General features: G+C 41.3%; 1 protein-coding gene and 1 non-coding gene across 3 annotated transcripts in view; both read right to left on the bottom strand.

Moving 5' to 3' along the window:
- Window positions 1-17,985, bottom strand: part of rab11fip1b (RAB11 family interacting protein 1 (class I) b) — a 32,985-nt gene extending 15,000 nt beyond the window's left edge. For both annotated transcript variants that reach the window (XM_017718887.2, XM_017718895.2), the window contains exon 1: window positions 17,591-17,985. In XM_017718887.2, the coding sequence (XP_017574376.2) occupies window positions 17,591-17,937 (347 nt within the window). In that variant the 5' untranslated portion in view covers window positions 17,938-17,985. The remainder of the gene's footprint in view (window positions 1-17,590) is intronic.
- Window positions 17,986-18,447: 462 nt separating this feature from the next.
- Window positions 18,448-18,519, bottom strand: trnaa-ugc. Its single transcript has one exon. It is a non-coding gene; the product is annotated as a tRNA-Ala (tRNA).
- Window positions 18,520-24,454: the final 5,935 nt, after the last annotated feature.

Here is a 24,454-nt window from a genome sequence, read left to right as displayed (position 1 = left end):
TGGAGTCGAGACTGGGGGTGTGTTTTCAGTGGATTATGGAACAGTTATGTTCCCTGACTAAAGGTACTGAGAGTATCTCTGGGAATATATATGTCAGATTTACAGCAAAGATCAACAGCAGAATCAGCCTGCCTTTATCCGTCATGTACCCTTGTGGTTTAGTTTGAGTTTCAAGTGCCAACAAGCAGTCTGGAGCTCAAAATGTAAATATTTACATCCTTCTGCTGATCATGCTTTAAATAAAAAATGATAACAGGGTTTGACAGAATTAGGCCTGAATTACAAACCCAAGCCAGAAACTGTAAAAACTGTAAAAACGAATTAAAGTCCACAAAACAGATTCACAGGACTGTAAACTTTTCTAAGTAATGACGGGACTCACCAGCCGCTTCGTGGGTCAAAGATGAATACAGATACTGGGTCCAACATTGGGCAATTATGGTATAATATCAATATTGTGATATATTGTCACAATACTCTTTTGGTACGGGAATGGGTTCGGTCAGTACTTCTATAAACAGCTGCACAAAAAAGGCAGATTTATTCTAATTATATAGAGTACACTTAAAAAAAAATTAATAGACAAAATGGTGCTATATAGAAACAAACACTCAAAGAATCCTTTGCATGATTAAATGGCTCTTCGCATCATGAAAGGGTTCAAGGGTTCATGTGTTGTATATGGTTATATATAGCAGCAAAAACACAAAACAAAACAAACACTGAAAAACTATCCACCGCAGACAAACCTGAAGGCAAATGTGTCGGGATTATTTTGGATTTTTGGACATCAGTCAAGCAGCAAGTAAGCTGTGCAGAATCAAAGTAAAATCCTGCAGCAACACGACCAACATCCGTCTTCACAGGACACACACCGGGCTTATCATCTACTAAAACAGGTACTACACAGAGCCAACATGCTGCAGAGCAATAAAATGCCATTTCTGCCCGTTTTTCAGGCAGACCATCAGTTAAAGTTCACATTTTTTCTTTAGAAATGTTGATGGAGTATATTTCAACAAAAATGTGTCCAATTTACAAAACCAGAAGTGAGTTCTTGGATGAGGATTTGTCTCTGTAGGTGAGCGAGTTAAATGTTTATTAAAGCGTGACTGTCAGTTAACGTGTAATTGTGCGTGCAGGAATATTTGATATAAAGAAGCTGCAGTTGTCCGTTTTTCCTCAACATGGCTGACTTTATGGAGAGGTGTGAATAATTTTTCACAACAGGGGGTCCTCATCCTTCCTTTCACCCCTCTTTGCTCAACAATTCACACAGAGAAATGAGTCCTAGTTCTTACTGTCATTTTATTTATAGTTTATGAGTTTAGATTTATATTTTGTCATCTTTTCATATTAGATGTATGGTATCGTGAAGTATTGTGATACTATATTTTTGTCATATAACCCAACTCTAACTCAAAATGAAAGGAAAATAAAGATGCAATCTATAAAGATTATTCTTTTATAGTTTTTTTTTTTTTAATGTGGCACCATCAACTCACAACAACCAAACTCATTCATACTGCGTATCGTGAAATGTCTCTACGTTATCATATATTTCTTCTGTATCACCTGTCCATTGCTGTACACTAACTTTCTGCAGAAGAAAACTTCTGAAGGATGACTGATAGCCATCTCTGCGGTTTCTGCTCAGCTATCTCTGGAACAGAGCAGCCAGCTGATTTTCTCCAGGAAATGAATGTGAGAGAGTCAGGCTGGGGGGCCTTTAGCTTCAGAAACAACACAAACCACTACAGAATAACCAGCATTCATACAGCACCAAAGGGCAGGTGCTCACTGTTTTTCATCATCCTAAAGACATTTTGATTTGTTTAGTCTACATGACAACTTCAGTACAGACTGAATTTAGGACAGTAGCCATGACAGAATAACAGTCCTAACTTCACAATCTTATTAATTCCAGATAAGAAAACATTTTCACACAAACATCCTAACTAGACTAAATCTCCTAAATACTTTCCTAACTTTAGGATAAACCACAACATTCTGTCCTAACTTCTGCTTAAGTGTACGTTTCTAGTGTTTTTAGGCAGCTGTGTCAGGCAGCATAGTTCACTACTAACATAATGAGGCTACATTTATTTATACTGTAAAATGCTGCTTTCACTGTGAGATGTTTCTTTTCTAACTTCTAGCATTTCAAAAATCTCACACTGCAGACTCAGATCTCCACCGTCCCCTCGTATTACCTTCTTGTGTTAATGTTGATGATAAAATATTACAGTGATGGTGGTGAATAATGAGGAGACACAGCACTTGGGAAATGGAGACTGAAACTGGGGTGTGGCAACCTGTCAGATCTTAATTTAAGACTACAAGAGAGGAAGTCCAATTTATTTACAAATAAAGAAAGAAACCGATACAGCCTCCATTCTATTCCATATTCTGTAGCTGCAAAAAGCTGACAAAGTTCTCAGATGCAGAACCGATGTTTTCAGGGTCCTAATCTAAAACAGGAGATAGATTATATACTTTTTTTGCCCTCAGCGTAAGGATGGAAAAGTGACAGGATTTGATTGATACTAATGCCATTATCAATTCTGCTTATTGGTCTGATTCTTTAACGATTCCCTTTTTAATTCCTGATCAGTTTTCTGTGCAATCTACACAGATGTTTTGTTCTCTTTGCCTTTTGTTAAAAATGCTGCTTTTCTTTTAAGAAAGTAAACAAACTAAAACAAACATGGATGTAAAATGAGAATATTTATTAAGAAGGAGAGAGTTATGGAAAGCAAGGTCAAAGCCAGGCCAGATCAAAACCATGAGGAGCAAAAAGACATATGAGTGACAGACTAAAGGAGTCTGAAAACATGCAAGAGTCAAAGCCAAAGTAGAGAAATGAACATCTGGTGCAAACAGGTCAATAATCTGGTGACATGGATCTGGGTAAGCGTCCATCCCTACCGTGAGTGTCCAGAGAATTATGGGAGTTGTAGTAAGTGGACTCGACAGAGGAAAAGGTAAGATCCAAGAAAATTTTGCTTGTATTGTTACAGCTTTTGCATTTTTTCAGGTTTTCTTAGGCAAAGAAAAAAAAATCTGCTAAATCTTCCTGCGTGGTGCTAAAGCCCGGTTACACTACATGACTTATCCAAATTTTAGTCCTGATTCTCAGTCTGGCTGGGTCTGGGCTGGTCATCTCTAGTCTGTATATTGTGGGTCAGTTGGAGTCGACAGTTGGAGAGAGTCGAATCACGTGTGAGCGGCACAGGCCTTCTGATTGTGATTCAGACCAGCAGTTGTTTATTGAACGTTTGATTTTTTTTAACCCAACTCTGAGTGTAATGTAGTGTAAATGACTAGTAGTAATCTAGTCATCAATGACTCAATGTGAACAGACTCCTGCAACAAAAAATATATAGCAAATAAACAAATAAAAACATTTTTTAAATGCAAGATCTTCACCAAAACATGTTTACCTGCTGCTTCTTTACTGCAACAGCGCGAACGACAGAGAAAAAAGCAGCGGTTTGTTTATTTGCATGTCCTAGTAACCCAGCCCAGTGAGTTCTGTTCAAAGTTAATTCTGTTAAAAGTTGAGTAATTTGTGATCCCTAATCCTTTAGTGTAGATCCCAAATATTTCAGTCACCCAAAAACCAGTCTGCGTGAGCCGCCCGGTCTGTTAGAATCTGTTAAGATTTTAAAAGTCGTGTAATGAACTCAAGGTTTTGTTACTAATAGGATCTTTAACCTTGACGCAATCGGTTGGGAAGCAGTGGCACATTCTTGGAATTTTTGTCCATGTTGTATCAAAAGATACCAACATACATTCCTGGGTGAAAAAACAGGCCAAGACCAAAATGGCAAATCATTAAGCAAACAGCTGCAGTAAGTCAATGTGGAGATATTTTCACTCTGATTTCTTTAAATGTTGACGTTCTGTGTGAAAATGTGCAGACAGTCTTTTAAAGAAGGGTCAGTGTTGATCCACTCAGCACTGCCAGCTTCAAACAGCTAGAATATTCTCTATAGGGTTTCAATCTGGATTCTGACTAGCCAGAACCATCATTAACAATCATAGTATTCTTGGCTCTGAACATTTTTTGCACAGGAGGGTATATTTCATCATTCTGCTGGTGCATATATGAAACAATGATTTTACAGACACTGCAAACAGCACTTACGTCACCTTTCTTAGTGCAGTGAAGCCACGAGTTTCCAGCAGCGCAGACGAGTTTGAAATGAAGTTTAAGTGATACTTATTAGTCCCACAATGGGGAAATGTCACCTCTACATTTAATCCATCCGTGAAGTGAAACACCACATACAAACTAGTGAACACACACACTAGGGGGCAGTGAGCACACTTGCCCAGAGCAGTGGGCAGCCCTATCCACGGCACCCAGGGAGCACTTGGGGGTTAGGTATCTTGCTCAAGGACACCTCAGTTATATACTGTTGGCGCTGGGGATCGAACCGGCAACCTTCTGGTCACAGGGCCAGTTCCCTAACCTCCTGCCCCTAAATGCACAGCTGTCAGAAAAACACGCCAGCATCGATGTAAGGAACTGAACTTCAGAGGCACATAATTACAGTGCATCAGACAATTATCATCCCTGTTGCTGTATAATTATTTATGAGTAATTTCTTAGTTTTTATATCTCCACTGTTATTAAATTGGAAAGATAAAGAAAACCCTTTTTGGAGGTGTGTCTGAACTAGGGCCACAACAAACAACTATCGCATAATCTATCACATACTGAAGCGAATAATCAATTACTTGGATTATGAATCGCTCAATCACCTAATAACTCAAGCGTGTGTTCATTCAAGGATATGCAGCAGTAAAATGTAACACTAAATCAGTTCTTAATCACATCAACTGCACAGCCATATCTACACAAACAACACAAATCACACAAACAGGAGTGTGGATCGCTGCATTCCCTCTGTTATATAATCCTATCCTGCTTTCTGAGTGCAACATTCTTAAAATAGTATCATTCTGGACAGTATTTTTCTTAAACTACCACTCTGTAACGGTACTGATTGCACTCCTGTAGCGATGTTGACCTCCCCAGAATGGCCGCCCCGTTGACGTGCCAGGCTGAACACAGTGCAGCATCTATGTACATATCCATGAGAAAGGCTGTCTACAGGTATAAACAAGAGCTGCACTTAAACTGGGCAAGCAGTGACAAATGTCTGTGGCAAACTTTTTCTCTATGAACAGTTAAACTTTAGCAATTGTGTGTAAACATTCAATTTCAGCGTAACCCTTCATCCAGCTGCCCTTTAAGTTAGCAGAGAACAGATAATGGTTTATAAACGTTTCTATATGCACAACTATCTTACCCAGATGAATCTTCTTCATGCAGTGAGTCGATGCGTTTCCTCTTCAGATGCTCCAGCATGGAGGATGTGCTCCCATGCCAGCTAAGGTCAGCTTTACCAATAGCACAACAGACAACTTTTTTTTTGGAGTTTAGTGTGAAATTCTCCCACACTCTTTGTTCTTGAGACAGCCATCACACTTTTGTTAAATCTTCAGTAAGCAGTTATGTTAAAACATTCCTACTAAACTAACGCATGACGACATCAAATAATCGACTATTAAATTATTCGCCAACTAATCTGGTTGTTGATTTTAATCGAATAAAAACAATTAATCACGCGGGGGATGGGGGTGGGGGGGGGGGGGGGGGTGGGGTTGGGTACTGGAGCCTATCCCAGGCAGGATACATCCCTGTCGGACCCTGACGGAGAAGCGGCTTGGAAAATGGATGGATGGATGGAAAACGATTAACCGTTGCACCCCTAGTCGGAACTTTTGGCTGGTATTGTAGATCAGCGATTCTCAAACATAGTCATCTACTTTAATTTATCAATTAATTCAGTCTGATTGAGCCACATCTACGGAAGAGGAGGGGGATCTGTGGCACAGAGGGGCTCAGAATAAAATAAAGAGTCTGAGAATTGCTGTTGTGGACGGTGGTTAAATGAAGGGTGGAGGCACAGGAAGTGGACTGAGGTCATGCTTTCTAACTTACTTGCACACGAAAATACACCGTTTACATCGCAGACATTCATTCCAGTGAAACAGAGAACCTCAGAGAGAGAAAAGGCTCTTCTGTCTGAACGGAGAATTCCTCCAGTTAAGAGCTGGACGCTGATGAAGTGGAGAGAATGACGTTCTGGGTGTGCGTCATTATGAACAGCAGCTCATCTCTGACTAACACACTGCAGACTCTGCTGCTAAAATTAACGACAACCTGGTACAGGGGTGTGTTTGCAGGCCAGTGAAGGAAATAAATGGTTTTAAGGGGCAGTTTTTTTGCAAGAAATTAATATAATTTTTGCCTCTGTACTTCTATTTGAAGATGAAAAACGTTAACTGTTGGGGAAAATGACAAATGTTTAGCTACATCCTTTACGACCTGGGACTTCTCTACACACAGCACTCATCCTTTCTCCAGAAAGTTCCAGTTATCAGTGCTAGCAGAAGATGACCGTTTCAGTATGCCTTGGCAGGGCTGAAAGTTTAATTGTTTTCATATCAAAATCACAATTCAAAAGTGTGCCATCAAATCACAAGAGCTACTATTTCTTTTAATTAAAGCCTGTGTTATCAAAAACACTGAAGTTTTAAGAGCAGATATTTAGCCTAATAATACAGAGCTTGTGAACCGCCTGTTGAGGAGTTAGACTAATCAGAGACAACCAAACCTCCATGTGTTGTGACAACCATTTTGGCACACTGCATTTAAGCCTCAAACCAAAAAAGGAACATCTTGGCCAAAAATCCCCTTATACTTTAGAGATAATCATCACAATTTAAACCACAGTTGCAATTCTAGCTGAAGAAGAAAAAAAAAAAATTGTTCAGCCCTATATCATGGTATACAGTGTATTTATGTATAATTTTTCCTCAAATTAAACCATTTTAGATTCTAATGCAAATGTTTTTGTAGATAAATAATGGCATATTATTCTGGACATCCCTTCAATTTTAATAATAACCATATTTAACAACGGAAATATTTTTGTTGGGAGAAACAAAAAAAAAAAAAAAACCCACACACACACACGCACGCACGCACGCGCGCGCGCGCGCGCGCGCGCGCGCGCGCGTGCGTGTGTGTGTGTGATGTCAGTATGTCTTCCTAACCCTAATGAGACAAAGATGGGTGTGTGTGAAGCCCCCAGCGGCTTCTCTAAATGCTGCTGAATATAGTCTTGCGTCGGAAAGTCGTTTGTCTTGTATGTGTGCCTTTCACGCTTGAGCTTTAATCTACGAGAGTCAGACACTGCTGTACTCAGTTTTAGCCGAGAAGCTGCAGAGGAGTCACTATACGCAGCCCACTGGCTTGAACAACTTGCAGAGTAAATAAAGCGTCGTAACTCAGCGTTTTAAACATTTTATTATGTTTTTAAATCACAGAGCAAGCTTAATATCACTACTTCTCCCTGATAAGCTGATTTAGGCTCTCAAAATACCTCATTACACTTTAACACATCTAATAAATCCCAAGTGATTTGGGAGGAACCGAACCTTATTTAAACCAACCAAAGTCTTTCGTGCAGCACTGTATGCATTTGGTATTTTTGTTTATTTATACACAGATACTTATTCTGGCATTTAAAATCAATATTTAATGTCCTTTGACAATAAACTGGACTGACTGACCCCAGGCTGCGGCTCACTACACAAGAGGTGAGGGAATCAATGTGTTCTGACCTGTTTGTGTTCCACTGCTTGCTGCTGATTTCCGTTCATTGAGAGAGCATGAGTGTTCGATTTATAAAGGGGAGCGTGAAGTTGAGTGGGAACTGAATTGGATGCAACACTGGTAAGTGCTATAAACAGCTTGCAGAACATAAGAATTTAGGGCCACTGCAGCAAACCCTGACTGACCGGTGATGCAGTCTGTGACCTTGATGTCAAACTGAATGAAACTTGTGTTCAAAGAAATCTACCTTATTCATTTAGGATCCAGGGAATCTAAAAAAAAAAACAATACTTGGGTTATATTGAATACAGATTTGCTGAACAGATAATTAGAAGATAGCAGTCACGCTTTTGGTGCATGTACCTTTTCTCTGACGCCACTTCAGATCACTGCTAATCATTGTCTACCACTACATTAACTTGTTGGCGGTTTGAGTCAGTGGCTCATACTGTTAAGGCTCAAGGTGCACTGCCTGATCAGAAACACCTTTCCACATCGAAGATGGAGGTGGTAGTGGAGAAAAATCTTCAGCCTCTAATTGCAAAAGTGCCGTTTGATTCTGTCGCTCTCCATATTTTCTGGTAGCTAAGGTACGCTAGCTCTCAAAAACACAGCAGGCAAGCCCACCCAGTTCGCTCACAACCCCACCTCCAAAGCAAAACATCACAGCAGTACCCCTTCCAACATGCCCGTCCCATGTTTGAGCATTTTTCAAAGTGGAGCCAGGGGTGAAGTTAGCTGAAAGATGAGGGGTGTAGTTACTCTTTAAATGTTTCTGTGTCAATTACAGCATATATGGCTGAGGGGGCCAGTTATTTCATAACACAAAAATTCTCAGTTAGCTAGATAACTTAAGCAGACAGTCAGTTCAAATAGGAGAAGACTGCTTTTTATTTTGGGCTTAAAAAAAAAAAAATCTTAAAAACTTTAGCAGTGTCCATGTATTTATATACAGATCCTTATTCAGTCATTTAAATCAATATTTAAAATGTCGTCTGTGGAAGCTTTGAAACGAGCTGGCTCCACATGTTCCTCATCACTGACCAAAGTCTGACCAGCAGCATTCTTTCCACTCCTCAGCAAAAACACAGAAATGCAGAAGGCAGTCAGCTGTAGTGTTCAGGCCGCTCAGCTGTCGTGTCCTAACCTGCCCGGCTGAGTGAGTCTGAGCTGCAGGCTTGGCGAAGGAGGATTTTTCTTCTCCCACATTTAACTGTTCATCGCTCAGTCGCACCAAATTACACAACCAGGGTGTGTTCCTTCACTACGAACTCACACCACCTTCAAATCAGCCTGGAAACTGAACTGAAACAGCAAAGGACACCAACACTGGAGCTTTACTGCTGTAACAAACATCACAGAGCAGCTCATTCTTCACCTGAGCGCTGTGTGAGGAGATCACAACTGAAATATCTAGTTGGGGAGTCTGTGGTCACTTTTTAAATTATTGTTTTGTATCATTAAATGTATCTGAGGGGCTTCTGGGAGACTGAGCAGTTCATGGCAGAGAGAAGACAAAATTAAGGAAAGAATGACAATGAGCATAAGCAGCACAGCTTCAGCAGACAAGACAGTGGCTTCATAATGTCCATAAAATGCAACCAGATGAAGAACTGACCGTTAATCTGCCATTAAACATCACTGAATGTGTTTACATACACTTAATAATCTGATAACTGCAGAAAATCAGATAGCTAACTGTTACTAACAGAGACATATGCAAATGTTACAAGCTAAAAATGTCACTGTAAACACAAGCAGTTGACTTAACTGGTGGTGTTTGCTACGAATAGGATCCTTAAGTGTTTTCCACATGTTTCTCTTGACCGGCTGAAAGAATTATTTATATATATATATATATATATATATATATATATATATATTTTTTTTTTTTATTCCCACTTTTCTTTCTACGGCACAATGTTATTAGCATTTAAACGTGTGCTTAAAGTGCTTAAAAGAGGAGAAGTTCTGTTTAGGAAGTTTCATCATCTCTGGGTGTTGGCTCAGAGTTCAGATAATAAAGCCAATGATCCAAGTTCCCTTTTTCAGCTCAATACACACAGACTGCTCAGACAGGCTTTAAACAACACGCCCTTCACTGGACTGTCTACACACATTATACACCAAATTGCTTAAATACCTGAGAGCACTGCCATGAAATACCAAATCTCAGCACCAAAGTCTGGCTTCTCAGCAATTGTGAGCCAATAAACATCACTGGGCCTGCTAGTTTAGGAAGATTTCACTTTGCAATCTTTGTTTAAAGACTTACTTTTTTTGCTTTTTACTACAAACACTACCAGTCACAAATCTGGACACATCAACTCATTGAAAACTCTCTTTTTTCCACATTGTAGTATAACAATGAAGATTCCAAAAGTGTTGAACAGTTCCTATGGAATTACTCCAATCACAAATGTCTGCCTTTTACAAATTAAGACTGTTTTGACTCCGCCTTCCGTTGTCACAACTCAACCGATTGGATAAAATGCTTTAAATAAGAATGAACATCCCACTAATAAACTTTTTAAAAGAGACGCACAGTAATTGGGGTGATGTGATTGTGGATGCAACTCAATTCAATTACAATGCCAAATGAATGGCTCCCAAGTGGCGGGAGCGGCAGTTCGAAAAGATGCAGTGGCGCTTCAAAGGTCTCGGAGGAAGCCTGTGATAACCTTCGCCCTCCTATCGTTGATAGTATCGTGTGATTAGGGGAGTCCTAACTAGCAGGTGGAATTAGAGCCGATTAAATTGGGGAGAAAATTGGGTAATAAATAAATGAAAATTATTTTTATGGCTTTTGTCGCTGCTTTGAACACAAACTAGTGTGTCCAAACTTTTGACAGATAGTGAACCTTTGTTGTATGTAAACTACCAGGGAACAGTAAAATATGCCTGACCCACAAGGACAAAAGAGAGGGCGGGATGGTTCTGCCCGAGCCCAAAGCACCGATAAAGGCTGCAAGGTAGAGTGGGGGAAGGATGTCAGCCACAAGAGGAGTGAGGATGCAGAATCCCAGAGAAAGAAAGAAGCAAACACAGAAGAAAGGACTGACGAGAGAGAGAGAGAGAGAGAGAGAGAGAGAGAGAGAGAGAGAGAGAGAGAGAGAGAGAGAGAGAGAGAGAGAGAGAGAGAGAGAGAGAGAGAGAGAGAGAGAGAGAGAGAGAGAGAGAGAGAGAGAGAGAGAGAGAGAGGGAGGAAAGGACTGACGAAGTGGCCAGCTTTTAGTTTTAAGGTCTGTTTTGTTTTGTTTGCACTTAGTGAGTGAAAATTAATGATTGCTGCTACTATCACTCCTGCCTCGAGCGCCCTTCCTCCTCCCACCGTAGCCCAGGCCGTGCTACAGTATAATGCCAAAATTTTGTTATATTAAACACCCAGCAAAGTTTGAGTTAAAACAACAAGACAAATACAATAAAACATTGCTCATCAATCCTGTCTGAGAAGTGTGTGGGTGTGGCCTAGTATTCTAATGCGCAAGCATGACTGACCACCCTCAGTCCAGCACTTCCAGCCTGCTACCTAACTGCAGCAAAACTAAACACAACAGCGCAAGCGAAGCAGAGAAATGAATGAAAGGGCTCTACACATACAGCCCCTGCTGTGTCCACTCAGTATTCCACAGCTGGATGGACAAGATGGATGATCAGATGACCAATGAAAACTATTTTTGCTTGGTGGCTGGTTTCCGCTTGGTGGCTATAGCTTCTGGCTGCTGGCTATTTTCCACTTATTGGCAAGCTTACACTTGGTGGCTAGCTTTCGCCTGGTGGCTAGTTTTTTTAGACCTTTTACCATATTGGCCTTCTCTAGTCATTATCAGGGTTGAAAATGATGCCCTGTCTCACTCACAGGTGCATCTCAGGATGAGCAGGACGTGGCCAGAACAGCTGACTCTGCACCGGATCAGTCACTATTTAAACTGCTCTCAGCAGCTCCACTTCCTGTGTACATGCCAAAGCTCTGATAAGGCTGCTTTTACAGCAGTGGGAGTTTCTCAGGGCAGCATGACTGCTGTTGAGGCTTTTCTGGTCTCTGAACAGGATTAGGATCCACTCTGCCTGTGAGATAGTTACTCAAATCCTCTTAGATCACTGTGTGGTTTATGCTTCGAACGACTCAAACAGCGGTTACCATTTAATATTCACACTAAATCCTGCCCTCAGCACACACTTTACTTCAGTTAAGTGGGTACACTTTTAAAAAAAAAGGTTCTTTAAGGGTTTTTTTTAGTAAAGTTTATGCACACACACACACATATATATATATATATATATATAAATATAAATATATATACACACACACACACACACACACACACACACACACACACACACACACACACATATATATATATACACACACACACACACACACACACACACACACACACACATCAGCACTGATATTAGGCATGATGACCTTTTTCTGAGCTCACTGTCCATTTTATCAGCTCCACTTACTATATAGGTGCACTTTGTAGTTCCACAGTTACAGACTGTAGTCCATCGGTTTCTTTGCATACTTTGTTAGCCCCCTTTAACCCTGTTCTTCACTGGTCATGACCCCCATGGACCCTCACAGAGCAGGTACTATTTGGGTGGTGGATCATTCTCAGCACTGCAGTAACACTGACGTGGTGGACGTATGTTAGAGTGTGTTGTGCTAGTACGAGTGGATCAGACAACAGTGCTGCTGGAGTTTTTAAACACTGTGTCCACTCACTGTCCTACCTTGTCAGTCCTCCTTGTAGGTGTAAAGTCAGAGACGATAGTTCATCTGCTGCTGCACAGTGTGTCGGTCGTCCTCTATTCCATCAGTGTCACAGGACGCTGCCCACAGGACGCTGTCAGCTGGATATTTTTGGTTGGTTGACTATTCTCAGTTCAGCAGTGACCCTGAGGTGTTTAAAAACTCCAGCAGCACTGCTGTGTCTGATCCACTCGTACAAATGGACAAAAGATAAAATGGACAATGAGTGTAGATACAAGGAGGTGGTCAGATTATGCCTGATCGGTGTACATATATTTGCATACCTAAAGGTGAACATGCCACCTGTGGAAATGATCTTTTTGTTCCGATCTGTTTATTTTTAAGAAGTGTAATGTTACTTCATGTCCTGAATCAGCTCTGATATGTTGCCTGGCTCTAGAACATTCTGTAGATCTTGTTTTCCTACCTGCTGTTGTGCTGGTTAAACTGATACCAAGAACAGTCAAACAGTCCCAAACCATACCAAGAACAGCCAAACCAAGGCTCCCGATTGGCGCAACCGTCTAAGCGTTGGCCCATCATCAGGAGATCGTCACCCTGGTAATGCTACAGCCATCTGTAGCCAAAAGTCTAAGAGAGCAAAATTTGCCTCACTCTCTGGGTGGGTAGGATGCCTCACTCTCTCTGGGTAGGTAGGGGGAGTCCTAACTAGCAGGTGGAATTGAAAATGACTAATTTGGGGAGAACATTGAGGAGAAAATTGGGGAGAAAAAAAAAAGCAGCCAAACCACACTAAAACTACCAAGTAAACCATACCAAGAATAAACAATACCAAGAACACCCAGCCAAATTGTACCAGCCAAACAAACTACGCCAAGAACAAACCATACCTGGAACAAACAAACCACACCATGAAAAGTGAAACCATACCAGACCATACCAAGAACAGTCTAACCATACCAAAAACTACCAAACAAACCATTTCAAGAACTACCAAACCAAAAAATGTCTGTGGTGTTACTGCGGAATTTGCTCTACCACCAGTGGTGAGCAGAGAAATTTGGAGTTTTTGGGGGGATGCACATTCTGTAAAAGCCAAAATCACTACAAGCATTTGTTACTTCAATGAGTCAAAAGTCTGTGGAGAGATGAACAATGCAACTACTACTGAACTCAGATATGCAGTGAAACCTAAGAGTTTATAAGGATTACTAAAAGCATTCATGCAAAAATGAAGGATTTTCAGCCATTTCTAACACATTTAACATTCATTCAATTACATTTGACATTCTTTTGGGAAGAAAAAAGGATTGTAAGTTTTCCTCCTTCCTGTAGCAGAACCCTTCCTGAAGGCCTGCGCAATATGTACAAATAATTAGTACAATATTTTCTAGTTTAAAAATCACGATTACCCATAATACCACATTAATCTGTACAGAAAAAACGCAAATTTTACTCGTGTCACACACAGTAGCCTTTTAAAGGCCCCACAATATCAGTAGAAGTGAATAAAACATTACAGCGCTCCAGACAGAAAATGATCTTAAGGAGCCAAATCACGTGCCAAAAGATTTTTTTAAGTGCCAAATAATATGTAATCTATTAAGCCTTTCAACACACCTCAGGTTCTGAAATCTTTGTGGTTCTACTTTGCAAGAAGTACTTAAAATGGACGCTGTGTGTGTCTTTCACTAGTTTATTCGTCCTCAGTTGGACTGGGGTTAAGCAGATGACCTCTCAAGGTCTGACAGAGAGGTAGATTGTGGGAAAACGGGAGTTCTGGGACAGACCTCGCTCTCCCTCTCACTCATACTAAATAATAAACACCATCAGTGACCAACCAGCTGCTTCATGTTTCAATGCCACCTTTTATCTCGCACACTGCGCATGTGTGTGTGTGGCAGAGCAGTAACAAAAGAAGGAATGAAGGCTCGTCCTTGATGCTCACAGCAACACGTACACCAGGCCATAAACCACACTCTTAACACCGTAGACTTCCTTCAAGGGTTCTTTAGTAAAGACAATTACCCAACATGTTCCTAAGTTTGTTCTGCAATGTGCTCTTGTAGAAAGGTCCTAAGAAAAAGTCTACATCAGATTCATGACATGTTCTTAAAGCACAGAACTGTTCTCACCTTTGTGCTCGAGTGTGTGTAGATTCTGTATGAGGACTAATGGTGGCATACTGAACCATTAAACTTCAAAAGAACCATTTGACTGCTTAAACGGTTCTTTGCATGGTGGAACGGTTCTTCAAATTGATGAAGAATATGTTGAATGTGGCTCTATACAGCACCAAAAAGGGTTCTGCTGTTAGAAGCATGACATCACAATAGAAGTATTAAACCTAACAGACAAATGTTGACACCGAAGTTCATCTGTAAAACATCAAAAGCTTGGCATCCCCAATCTAGAACACACTGGGCCTCATGCTCATATTTCAAGCAGTGCTCAAGAAACCAGATCAGCTTTCCTTTCTCGTGTCGAGCTTCAGTTCAGAATGAGAATCACATTTCAGCTGCAACTGTAACACAAAGACCTCAACAATTTAAGACATGGACAGGAATAAAGCCTTTAAAGGAGAAGCACTGCAGGACTTCTCTACACTCTTAAAAAGATGGTTCTTCAAGGGTTTTTTAGTAAAGTAATAAATAGATAGATATTATGAACTAGATAGAACTATGAACACCCAACAAACCCGCTGCATGCTGAAATGCTTCTTTATATTGTGAAATAGTTCTTCAGATTGATGGAGAGTGTGCTGTAGATAGTTCTATATAGAATTTTTTAAAAGGGGTTCTCTATAGCACCAAAAAGGGTTCCACTATTGTGACAATGTCAAGCTTGTAATATATTGTATATAGACCCATATACAATACGTTCTCCATCAATCAGAAGAACCCCTTCACCATGATATGAACCATTTAATAATGCCAAGGGTTCTTTGGGTGTTTATGGTTCCATAAAGAACCATGTTCTTTATTTAAGAACCCTTGAAGAACCATCCTTTGTATGAGTGATTCAGCACTAAAGACTGCGACTAATGATTAATTAGTTAATGATTGATTAATGGGGGCAGTCATGGGCTGGGGGTTAGGGAATCAGCCTCGTGACCGGAAGGTCGCCGGTTCGACCCCCAGAGCCGACAGCACATAACTGAGGTGTCCTTGAGCAAGACTCCTAACCCCCAAATGCTCCCCGGGCGCTGCGGATTGGGCTGCCCACCGCTCTGGGCAAGTGTGCTCACTGCCCCCTAGTGTGTGTGCTCACTAGAGTGTATGTGGTGTTTCACTTCACGGATGGGTTAAATGTCGAGGTGAAATTTCCCCATTGTGGGACTAATGAGGGTCTCTTAATCTTAATTAGAATCAATTAATTCAAATCAAGTATTTCTCAAGCCATATCGCCCCTACACTTCCTGTAGTGTATTACAGTCTGTCACAATGACTGTAGATCATATCGACAATATACAGCACTGAAGAGTGCTTTTGTTTTGCAGTAAACAACGCATGTGTAATGCCTAATTACTTTCACTGAATCATTTGCAGCTCCACTCAGTGTTCCAAGGTGGTTGCTACTTTGTGAGCTGAGATCTTAAGACATTATAAATCTCCAGCTTCCAAAAATTAAGACCAAGTGAGGCAGCGAGGGGTAAAATCCTGAAACTAAATCACCACACAACCTGTGTTCAACCTTCTTTAGCAACAATGAAGGTATTCACTCCAGCGCTCTGCCCTTAGCATCAGAATTAGGAGGATTATTGTGGGGTTTAAAATTTGACCTTATAGGATTATAACAACCCACAGCCGTAATCAGGCACTCGGTTTGTTTTCTAATTCATGTGTTTAAATGTTTGGACAAAACTGTGCAGATATCAAAATGTAAGCAAGATATAAAATCACCTTTACCCCAAGTAAACTGCTACAATGACTCAGCTGTAAGATCTTCAGGGGAGTTAAATGTACTAAAGCTGACCTGCGGTAGTTTTAGACCTTCAGGAACTGCAGGGGTTAATCACCAGGCCTATAAACACTGCTAGCAGACAAAATACACTTCTATAACCTCATAACTAGGGATGCGTACAGAGAACTGGTGCTAAACTGGTACTGGCTCCTGACTGGTCAGTATCAAGCTCCTGGACAAATGGTGCTGCTATTAGTATTTATGGAACGTTAATTTGATCTACATACAGTGTTAATAATGAGGGTTCTTCAAGGGTTCTTTAGTAAAGAAAATGGTTCTATATAGAGCCATGAACACTCAAATAACCCTTTGCATGATTAAAGGGTTCTCTGCATCATGAAAACTCTCGGTAGGATATTTTGACAGCTTCACCTCAAATCACCTTATTAAAAAAACTACCCGAATTAAAACTATGAAACTCCTAATTTGCCAGCTTATTAACAAACTGTCCCACTCCACCTTAAATGGTGCAGCAGTTACACGCTGGTGCCTGAGGCTTTCGACTAATAACCGCAGCACCATTTAAGGTAAAAGAGTAAAATTCGAACAAGAATCTTGCCGATGGCAAGTCAACTTCAGCCTCCTGTTAAATGTGTTTATCAGAAAATGTTTCCAGCATTACAAGAATTATTTCAGAGTCTAAATGAGCTCAGCAGGAAAGCAGTAGTAACATTAAGCCGAAATGAATTAACATAAATAACAGAAGTAGCTAACATAGAACAAATCACTAACTGCTAGACAGACTAGGTTTCAGCTTAGTTCAACTTAAGAGCAATGCTCTGATTTAAAACGAGCGGGAGCCATTTCATAAGAAAACACGTCACTTTAGATCCAAGTTCTAGATATGTCACTGAATAGGAGTGGCAGTCTAATCATTGGGCTGTTAGAAAAGGAAAACGGCTCCTTACCACAGCTCACTACCAAAAGGGTAGCTAACTGATATGATAACTGATAACTTTATCTGAAGACTTAGAAATTCAATAAATAAATATTAAAATAAGTAAAACACAGCCCTGCCGGAATGTTACTGCTGACCATTTAAGGCGGCACGGACTCAGTTTAAGGTTCCAAAGAAAACCTTAAACTGAGCTTAGTCACTGTAAAGATAATAAAGCAGAGACAACGCCACAGAGTCTGCGGTCTGCAGGGGGCGCTGTACGTGACTCCAGGGGCAGTAAACAAACGTAAACAGCGTGAACAGCCTGACTCACTCTGTCCTGTCTCGGCCCCTGTTGCTGTACAGCTCTCCCAGGTCGATGTCGCTTTGCCCCAGCAGTTTGTCCGGCCCCACCAGCGCGCGCTGCATCACCTGCACGCGAAGGGCTGCGCTGTTCTCCGGGAAGCCCGCGAGCTCGAACGCGGCCTCCTGCCCCTCCCACAACGGGTCCGCGCGCTGCGGCGGCCCCTTCGGCGTGCTGAACTTCTGCGAGCCCACCTGCAGCAGCACGTGCGCGCCGTCCGTGCCGAGCTTGCCTTTGATTCGCAGGCCGCGCGCCTGCAGCACCGACACCTTGGCGCGCGCGGTGAGCCACTGTTGACTTTGATCCGCCAACGACATCGCGCCTCCTTTCCCCGCGCGCCACTAAACTTTCAGCTCACCGTCCCGTGGAGCAACAGCCCGGTGGGTGTGGCCTGTCGGTCATATCATGACGCTGGGGCATGTTTATTGGTCAGCTCTGTCTTGGCTCCTCCTGGAGAGGCGTGATTGTTTACGGCCTCGTGCTCGACAAACTCCGCCATACTTGCGTGGTGATTGGCTAGCGGCGTCCGTCCTGAGCTCTGATTGGCCAGTAGTGTCCACGTTCCGTCCACAGTTGTGTCTAGTTTAGAGAGTGGCTGCTCTAAAGCACTGACTGTGTCCTAAATAGCTCCCTACTCCCTTCATAGTGCACTAAATGTTAAAGGGCGTTAAGGAAAGGCTTTAACACGCAAACCGTGCTTTATGTGTTCCACAGGAAACTGTGCTGGTTTTCCCTCTCAGCGCGGTGAAGTGACTAGGTTAGATTCAGCTTTATTGTCATCGCACAGAGCTACAGAGCCAAAGAAATGCAGTAAAAGTGCGTCCTCGTGGAGATGCCGGGGATTGAACCCGGGGCCTCATACATGCAAAGCATGCGCTCTACCACTGAGCTACATCCCCAACTGTGAGACATGCTTCTCTAGAGACGCGTTTTAAAGACACACGCTAAGTCAAAACGACGAAATATTCAATCGTATTTATGAGATATGGAAGTCTTATGTATGAGATGTTAAGTCATAATTATGAGATATCAAGTCATAATTATGAGATGATGAGTCATTCCATATTTACAGTAAACTTATCATTATTATGAATTACTAAATATTTTTTCAGTGGCTGAAATGGACCACATGTCCAAATGCTAACAGGGTAAATAACTGTCAGTTACACTGGCCATAAGGCTTTAATATAAAACAGGGTAAAGAATTTGTTACACATACACTATATTGCCAAAAGTGTTCACTCACTCATCCAAATCATTGAGTTCAGGTGTTTCAATCACTTCCACGGCCACAGGTGTATAAACCCAAGCACCCAGGCCTGCAGACTGCTGCTACAAACATTTGTGAAAGAATGGGTCGCTCTCAGGAGCTCAGTGAATTCCAGCGTGGTATGGATGTCACCTGTGCAACAGTCATGAAATTTCCACGCTAAATAATCCACAGTGAACTGTCAGTGGTATTATGACAAAGTGGAAGCGATTGGGAACGACAGCAACTCAGCCACAAAGTGGTCGGCCACATAAAATGACAAAGCAGCCTTACATCACCAAGCGCAATGCAAAGTGCCAAATGCAGTGGTGTAAAGTGCCACCACAGGACTCTAGAGCAGTGGAGACCTGTTGTCTGGAGTGATGCGTCTAGTTCTGGCAATCCAATGGATGACTCTGGGTTTTGCGGTTGCCAGAACGGTACTTGTCTGACTGCATTGTTCCAAGTGTAAAGTTGTACTTATCTGTAGTATAAATCTGTACTTACACATATAGATTGACAGCTGTACATCTTCTATCCATATCCTGCACAATCTGGAAGATTCTATATCAGTATTCTATCCCTGTGTACCTGCATCTCACTTATTATCTACTTCAAACTAACTGCACATACGGAATGTGTACAACAGCACATTTCATAGTTTTATTCCATAACTTATTACTGTACAACTGTACATTGGAATAGTGCACTACTAGTGTATATTGTGAATATGTGTATATTCAGAATCGGTGTAATATATCATTTCTTTTTCGCCTTACATATTTATATTTGTATTTAAATTCTATAAGGGGGCTAAGCACCTAGGATTTTCACTCACTTTCCACCTATGTAAATGTGATGTGACAATAAACATGATTTGATTTGCTTTGATGTGTGGATTAAGAATGGGATCTCACTCAATTTCATATATGTGTGAAGGCAGATGAGCAAATACTTTTGGAAATACAGTGTGTATATACAGATGAAAGTGCAGGTGAACGCCATCTTCTAAGACCCACTCCCTGTTAAAAAAAATTCAGAAGCATGAAATGAAAGCAAAAACGGGCAAAAATGAACTTTAGCATCAGGTTAACTGAGGTGTACTTTAACCTCTGACAATGGATTTTATACTAACAGCAGCTCTGCATAAACAAGGACATTTGAATTTTGTACACTATATTTCCAAAAGTATTCACTCGTCTGCCTTCACACACATATGAACTTGAGTGAGGTGCCATTCTTAATCCACAGGGTTTAATATGATGCCGACCCACCCTTTGCAGCTATAACAGCTTCAACTCTTCTGGGAAGGCTTTCTGCAAGCTTTAGGAGTGTGTTTATGGGAATTTTTAACCATTCTCCAGAAGCGCATTTGTGAGGTCAGACACTGATGGTGGATGAGAAGCCCTGGCTCGTAGTCTCCACTCGAATTCATCTCAAAGGTGTTCTATTGGGTTAAGGTCAGGACTCTGTGCAGGCCAGTCAAGTTCTTCCACACCAAACTCTCTCATCCATGTCTTTATGGACCTGCTTTGTGCACTGGTGCGCAGTCATGTTGGAACAGGAAGGGGCCATCCCCAAACTGTTCCCACAAAGTTAGGAGCCTGAAATTCTTCAAAATATCTTGGTCTGCTGAAGCATTAAAAGTTCCTTTCACTGGAACTAAGGGGTCAAACCCAACTCCTGAAAAACAACCCCACACTATAATCCCCCCTCCACCAAACTTTACACTTGGCACAATGCAGTCAGACAAGTACCGTTCTCCTGCCAACCGCCAAACCCAGAGTCATCCATCGGACTGCCAGATAGAGAAGCGTGATTCATCACTCCAGAGAACACATCTCCACTGCTCTAGAGTCCAGTGGTGGCACTTTACACCACTGCATTCAACGCTTTGCATTGCACTTGGTGAAATAAGGCTTGGATGAAGCTGCTCGGCCTTGGAAACCCATTCCATGAAGCTCTCTACGCTGTTCTTGAGCTAAACTGTAGGCCACATGAAGTTTGGAGTTCTGTAGCAACGGACTCTGCAGAAAGTTGGCAACCTCTGCGCACTATGCACCTCAGCATCCGCTGCTTTGTCATTTTATGTGGCCGACCACTTTGTGGCTGAGTTGCTGTCGTTCCCAATCGCTTCCACTTTGTCATAATACCACTGACAGTTCACTGTGGATTATTTAGCGTGGAAATTTCATGACTGTTGCACAGGTGACATCCATACCACGCTGGAATTCACTGAGCTCCTGAGAGCGACCCATTCTTTCACAAATGTTTGTAGCAGCAGTCTGCAGGCCTTGGTGCTTGGGTTTATACACCTGTGGCCGTGGAAGTGATTGGAACAGCTGAACTCAATGATTTGGACGGGTGAGTGAATACCTTTGGCAATATAGTATATATATATATATATATATATATATAAATGTTTGCATTATTGTCGTAGTCCAACTTTGGCATGCTTTGCCGGGTATGGCCTCACTCTGCTGTACGTGAAGGTTAGTGTTAGTCTCTAAAGGTAGGAGACAGTAAAAGCTAAATTGAGGTGCGGCTCTTAAAAACAACACCAGCTCTTTGTGCTGTTTAACGTCACTAATGATAACACTAATGCTAATGCGCCATTGTGTTTAATCTGTTCATGCTGGAGTTTCTGTGTTTACTCTGAACTAAATAAAGCTGAAGTTAAAGCGCTGCAGGAGTATGACCTTAATATCTAATAGAACTGCCTGGCTCTAACTGAGCACTGACATTTACTCAACTAAAAGCAGTGATTTATTCTAGTGAGAAATTTCTACATGACCATTTTCCAACCTCTCTGTATCCCTTAGAACTAATCTGGCTGCTTTACCTTCTGTACTCTGAAGACTGACATATGTAAATGAACTCTGTCCTTGGACTAGGCCACTGACTGATACCATCGCATATCATGATCATTTAAATAAGTGCTGGTATTATGTAAGTTACCATTCTCTTTTAAGTGTTTTTTGCTTCTCCTTTATTTAACCGCTCCCTTTGAACAATTAATGCATTTATTTATGGTTTGTTTAATAATGTCAATCATTTAAATATTTTAGTTTTATTACGGTCTATGCAAACCGAACATAAGCTACACACATACTTTACACACCACTTGGAAAGATTACTGTCTAAAAGTGAAGCTGCAGTCAAGGTAGCAGAGATCTTGACAGCGAAGGCTCCTGTTCAGCGGTCAGACATATTTGAGACGGTTTGAGGAGATAAAGAAAGAACGTAACACATTCAAAAGATTCCACCAATTTTTCCAAACATTCTACACAATTAGATGGGCAAGATGTAAACAGAGTGATTCAGTGTGGTTTGATGTGAAAGGGTTCAGATTTCTTTACAGTGGTGGTGATGGGAACCAGGGGTCACCATGACTACAACACAAATATAGACATTTTATTTACTATCCAAAACCACCAGTGAACCTACATGTGTCTTCTGAGTTTTATATAGAATGTTGATGCAAAATCCGAAATAAGTTTTCTTTGGGGACTGCTTTGACTATTATGTATCCCTCAACCATGAATGGATTGTATTTTCTCAAATCTATCAAAAAACAATGTCTCAGACACCCAGGCAGTGACTTAATAACCACTTCATGTAATATCTCTGTGAGGGAGCTTTTAGAGGTGGATGTCTGGTTCCTATCACCACCACTGTGAACAGTTCTGACTCGGTAAGTTTCTTTAGAGCCGAGCGTTTCACACCAAACCACTCTGAACGACTCTGTTTACATCTGTTTAATAATGCAGAAGGTTTATGAAAAATTAATGATCCCCTTCAAATTCTAAGTTTAAAAATAGCATCTAATTAAGGGTGGAGCTGTTCATATCTACTCTTTCATTTAAAAAAGGTAAAAAAACTCTGGGTTTATTTTATTTTATTTTTTTAATGATTTGGGCCTTTTATTACAATTAGTGCTCTTTCTAGACTTTTGTTGTGCAGTTTGGGCAACACTGTAGCTTTAAATTCATCTCAACTCTTAATACTTGTCTACAAATGTCTTCCTTCATCTTTTTCTCAGGTTTGTGTTACTGCCATCCTGAAGTTCTCTGATCTGCTCCAAACAAACCTTAGTTACCCCAAGGCATCAGTGTTAGCGTCTCTTTAGGCTCTAACTCTGCTGCTTATTTCTCTTTATTTGGTGATTTATCAGGGACAGTGCACACTAATCAATATTACTGTTTCAGGCTGTAAATGTGACAGATATAGAGAGACATAGCCAAGGCAACTTTAATGCACACTTTGCATTAGCCACTCACCAGAGCTGTGCACCATGCACCAAAGACCTGGAACACAATAAGTAGTAAATATACCTATGAATATTCATCAGGCTTCCTCAGTCGCTGATTAAAAAAAACAACAAAAAATGTATTTCTAGCTTTTAATTAAGTATAAGGTAGGTGTTTCTAATAAAATGACCAGTTAGCAGAAGCACAATGTAGGTGTTTCTAATAAAGCAGCCAATAAGTGGAAGCACAAGATGGGTATTTCTAATAAAGTGGCCAGTCAGTGGAAGCACAAGATGGGTATTTCTAATAAAGTGGCCAGTCAATGGAAGCACAAGGTAGGTGTTTCTGATAAAGTGGCCAGTCAGTGGAAGCACAAGGTAGGTGTTTCTGATAAAGTGGCCAGTGAGTGGAAGTAGAAGATGGGTGGACTGCAGCAGCACACGTAAAACAGCAATATCGGAAAACAGTATAACCCAGTATATGAAATCCACCCTAGAGTCAGTGTTCTCGTCAGGAGGTTTGTACCAGCAGTGTGTGCAGCAGTTACTCTAATCAGTTACATACACCAGGTCCACTGAGCACTTGTGTTGTATTTGTGTAGGTCCTCTGCAGTGAAGAGATAAAGAGCCCTGACATGGTTAGAAAGCCACACCCCACCCAGTACTTCCTGCTGATGAACAGAAAGAGCAGTGTGTGATGTTACAGGTGGTTCTTTTTGTTATGTTTTCTATTAGAAATGCAATATTCTCTGTTATACATTTAATTACTACTGCGCAATCAGAAATGTACGGCTCCCCGCTGGTGGCATCCTGTATAAATAAAAATAATGCGTGGCCACGACTTGGTAAGGCGTGGGAATGAGATCCTAAAGCGTGGCCACGACTTAGTAAGCCGCGAACTCGTTCCCACGCCTTAGGCCCAATCCCATTTCACCCTTTGCCCCAAACACAAGGTAGGTGTTTCCAATAAAGTGGCCAGTAAGTTGGAAGACAGGTTGGGCGTTTCTAATGTGGCTAAGTGAGTGGATGCACAAGGTGAGTGTTTCCAGTAAAGTGGCCAGTAAGGCCTGTAAGTGTTTAAAATAGTGGGAGTACAAATTTTAATAAAATGTGGGATGTTCACCATCACAAGGACTTGGTTTGGGTGTGTTAACATCACTGTGCTTTAGCTGAGTGAAGAACTTACACCAACAAAGACTGTCAGCTTCTGTAACATACAGTGCTCTCTAGAGGATATATCTAGCATTTCAACATGAACGGAAACAGGCTACAATGTGTGCCTTTTTAGTCTTTAGAGACTGACCGTGAAAATCAGTTTAGACTTCAGCTCAAGAGA

Source organism: Pygocentrus nattereri, chromosome 18 (assembly GCF_015220715.1).
Source record: "Pygocentrus nattereri isolate fPygNat1 chromosome 18, fPygNat1.pri, whole genome shotgun sequence".
NCBI classification, from domain to species: domain Eukaryota; kingdom Metazoa; phylum Chordata; class Actinopteri; order Characiformes; family Serrasalmidae; genus Pygocentrus; species Pygocentrus nattereri.
This window is presented reverse-complemented; position numbering and strand designations above follow the sequence as displayed.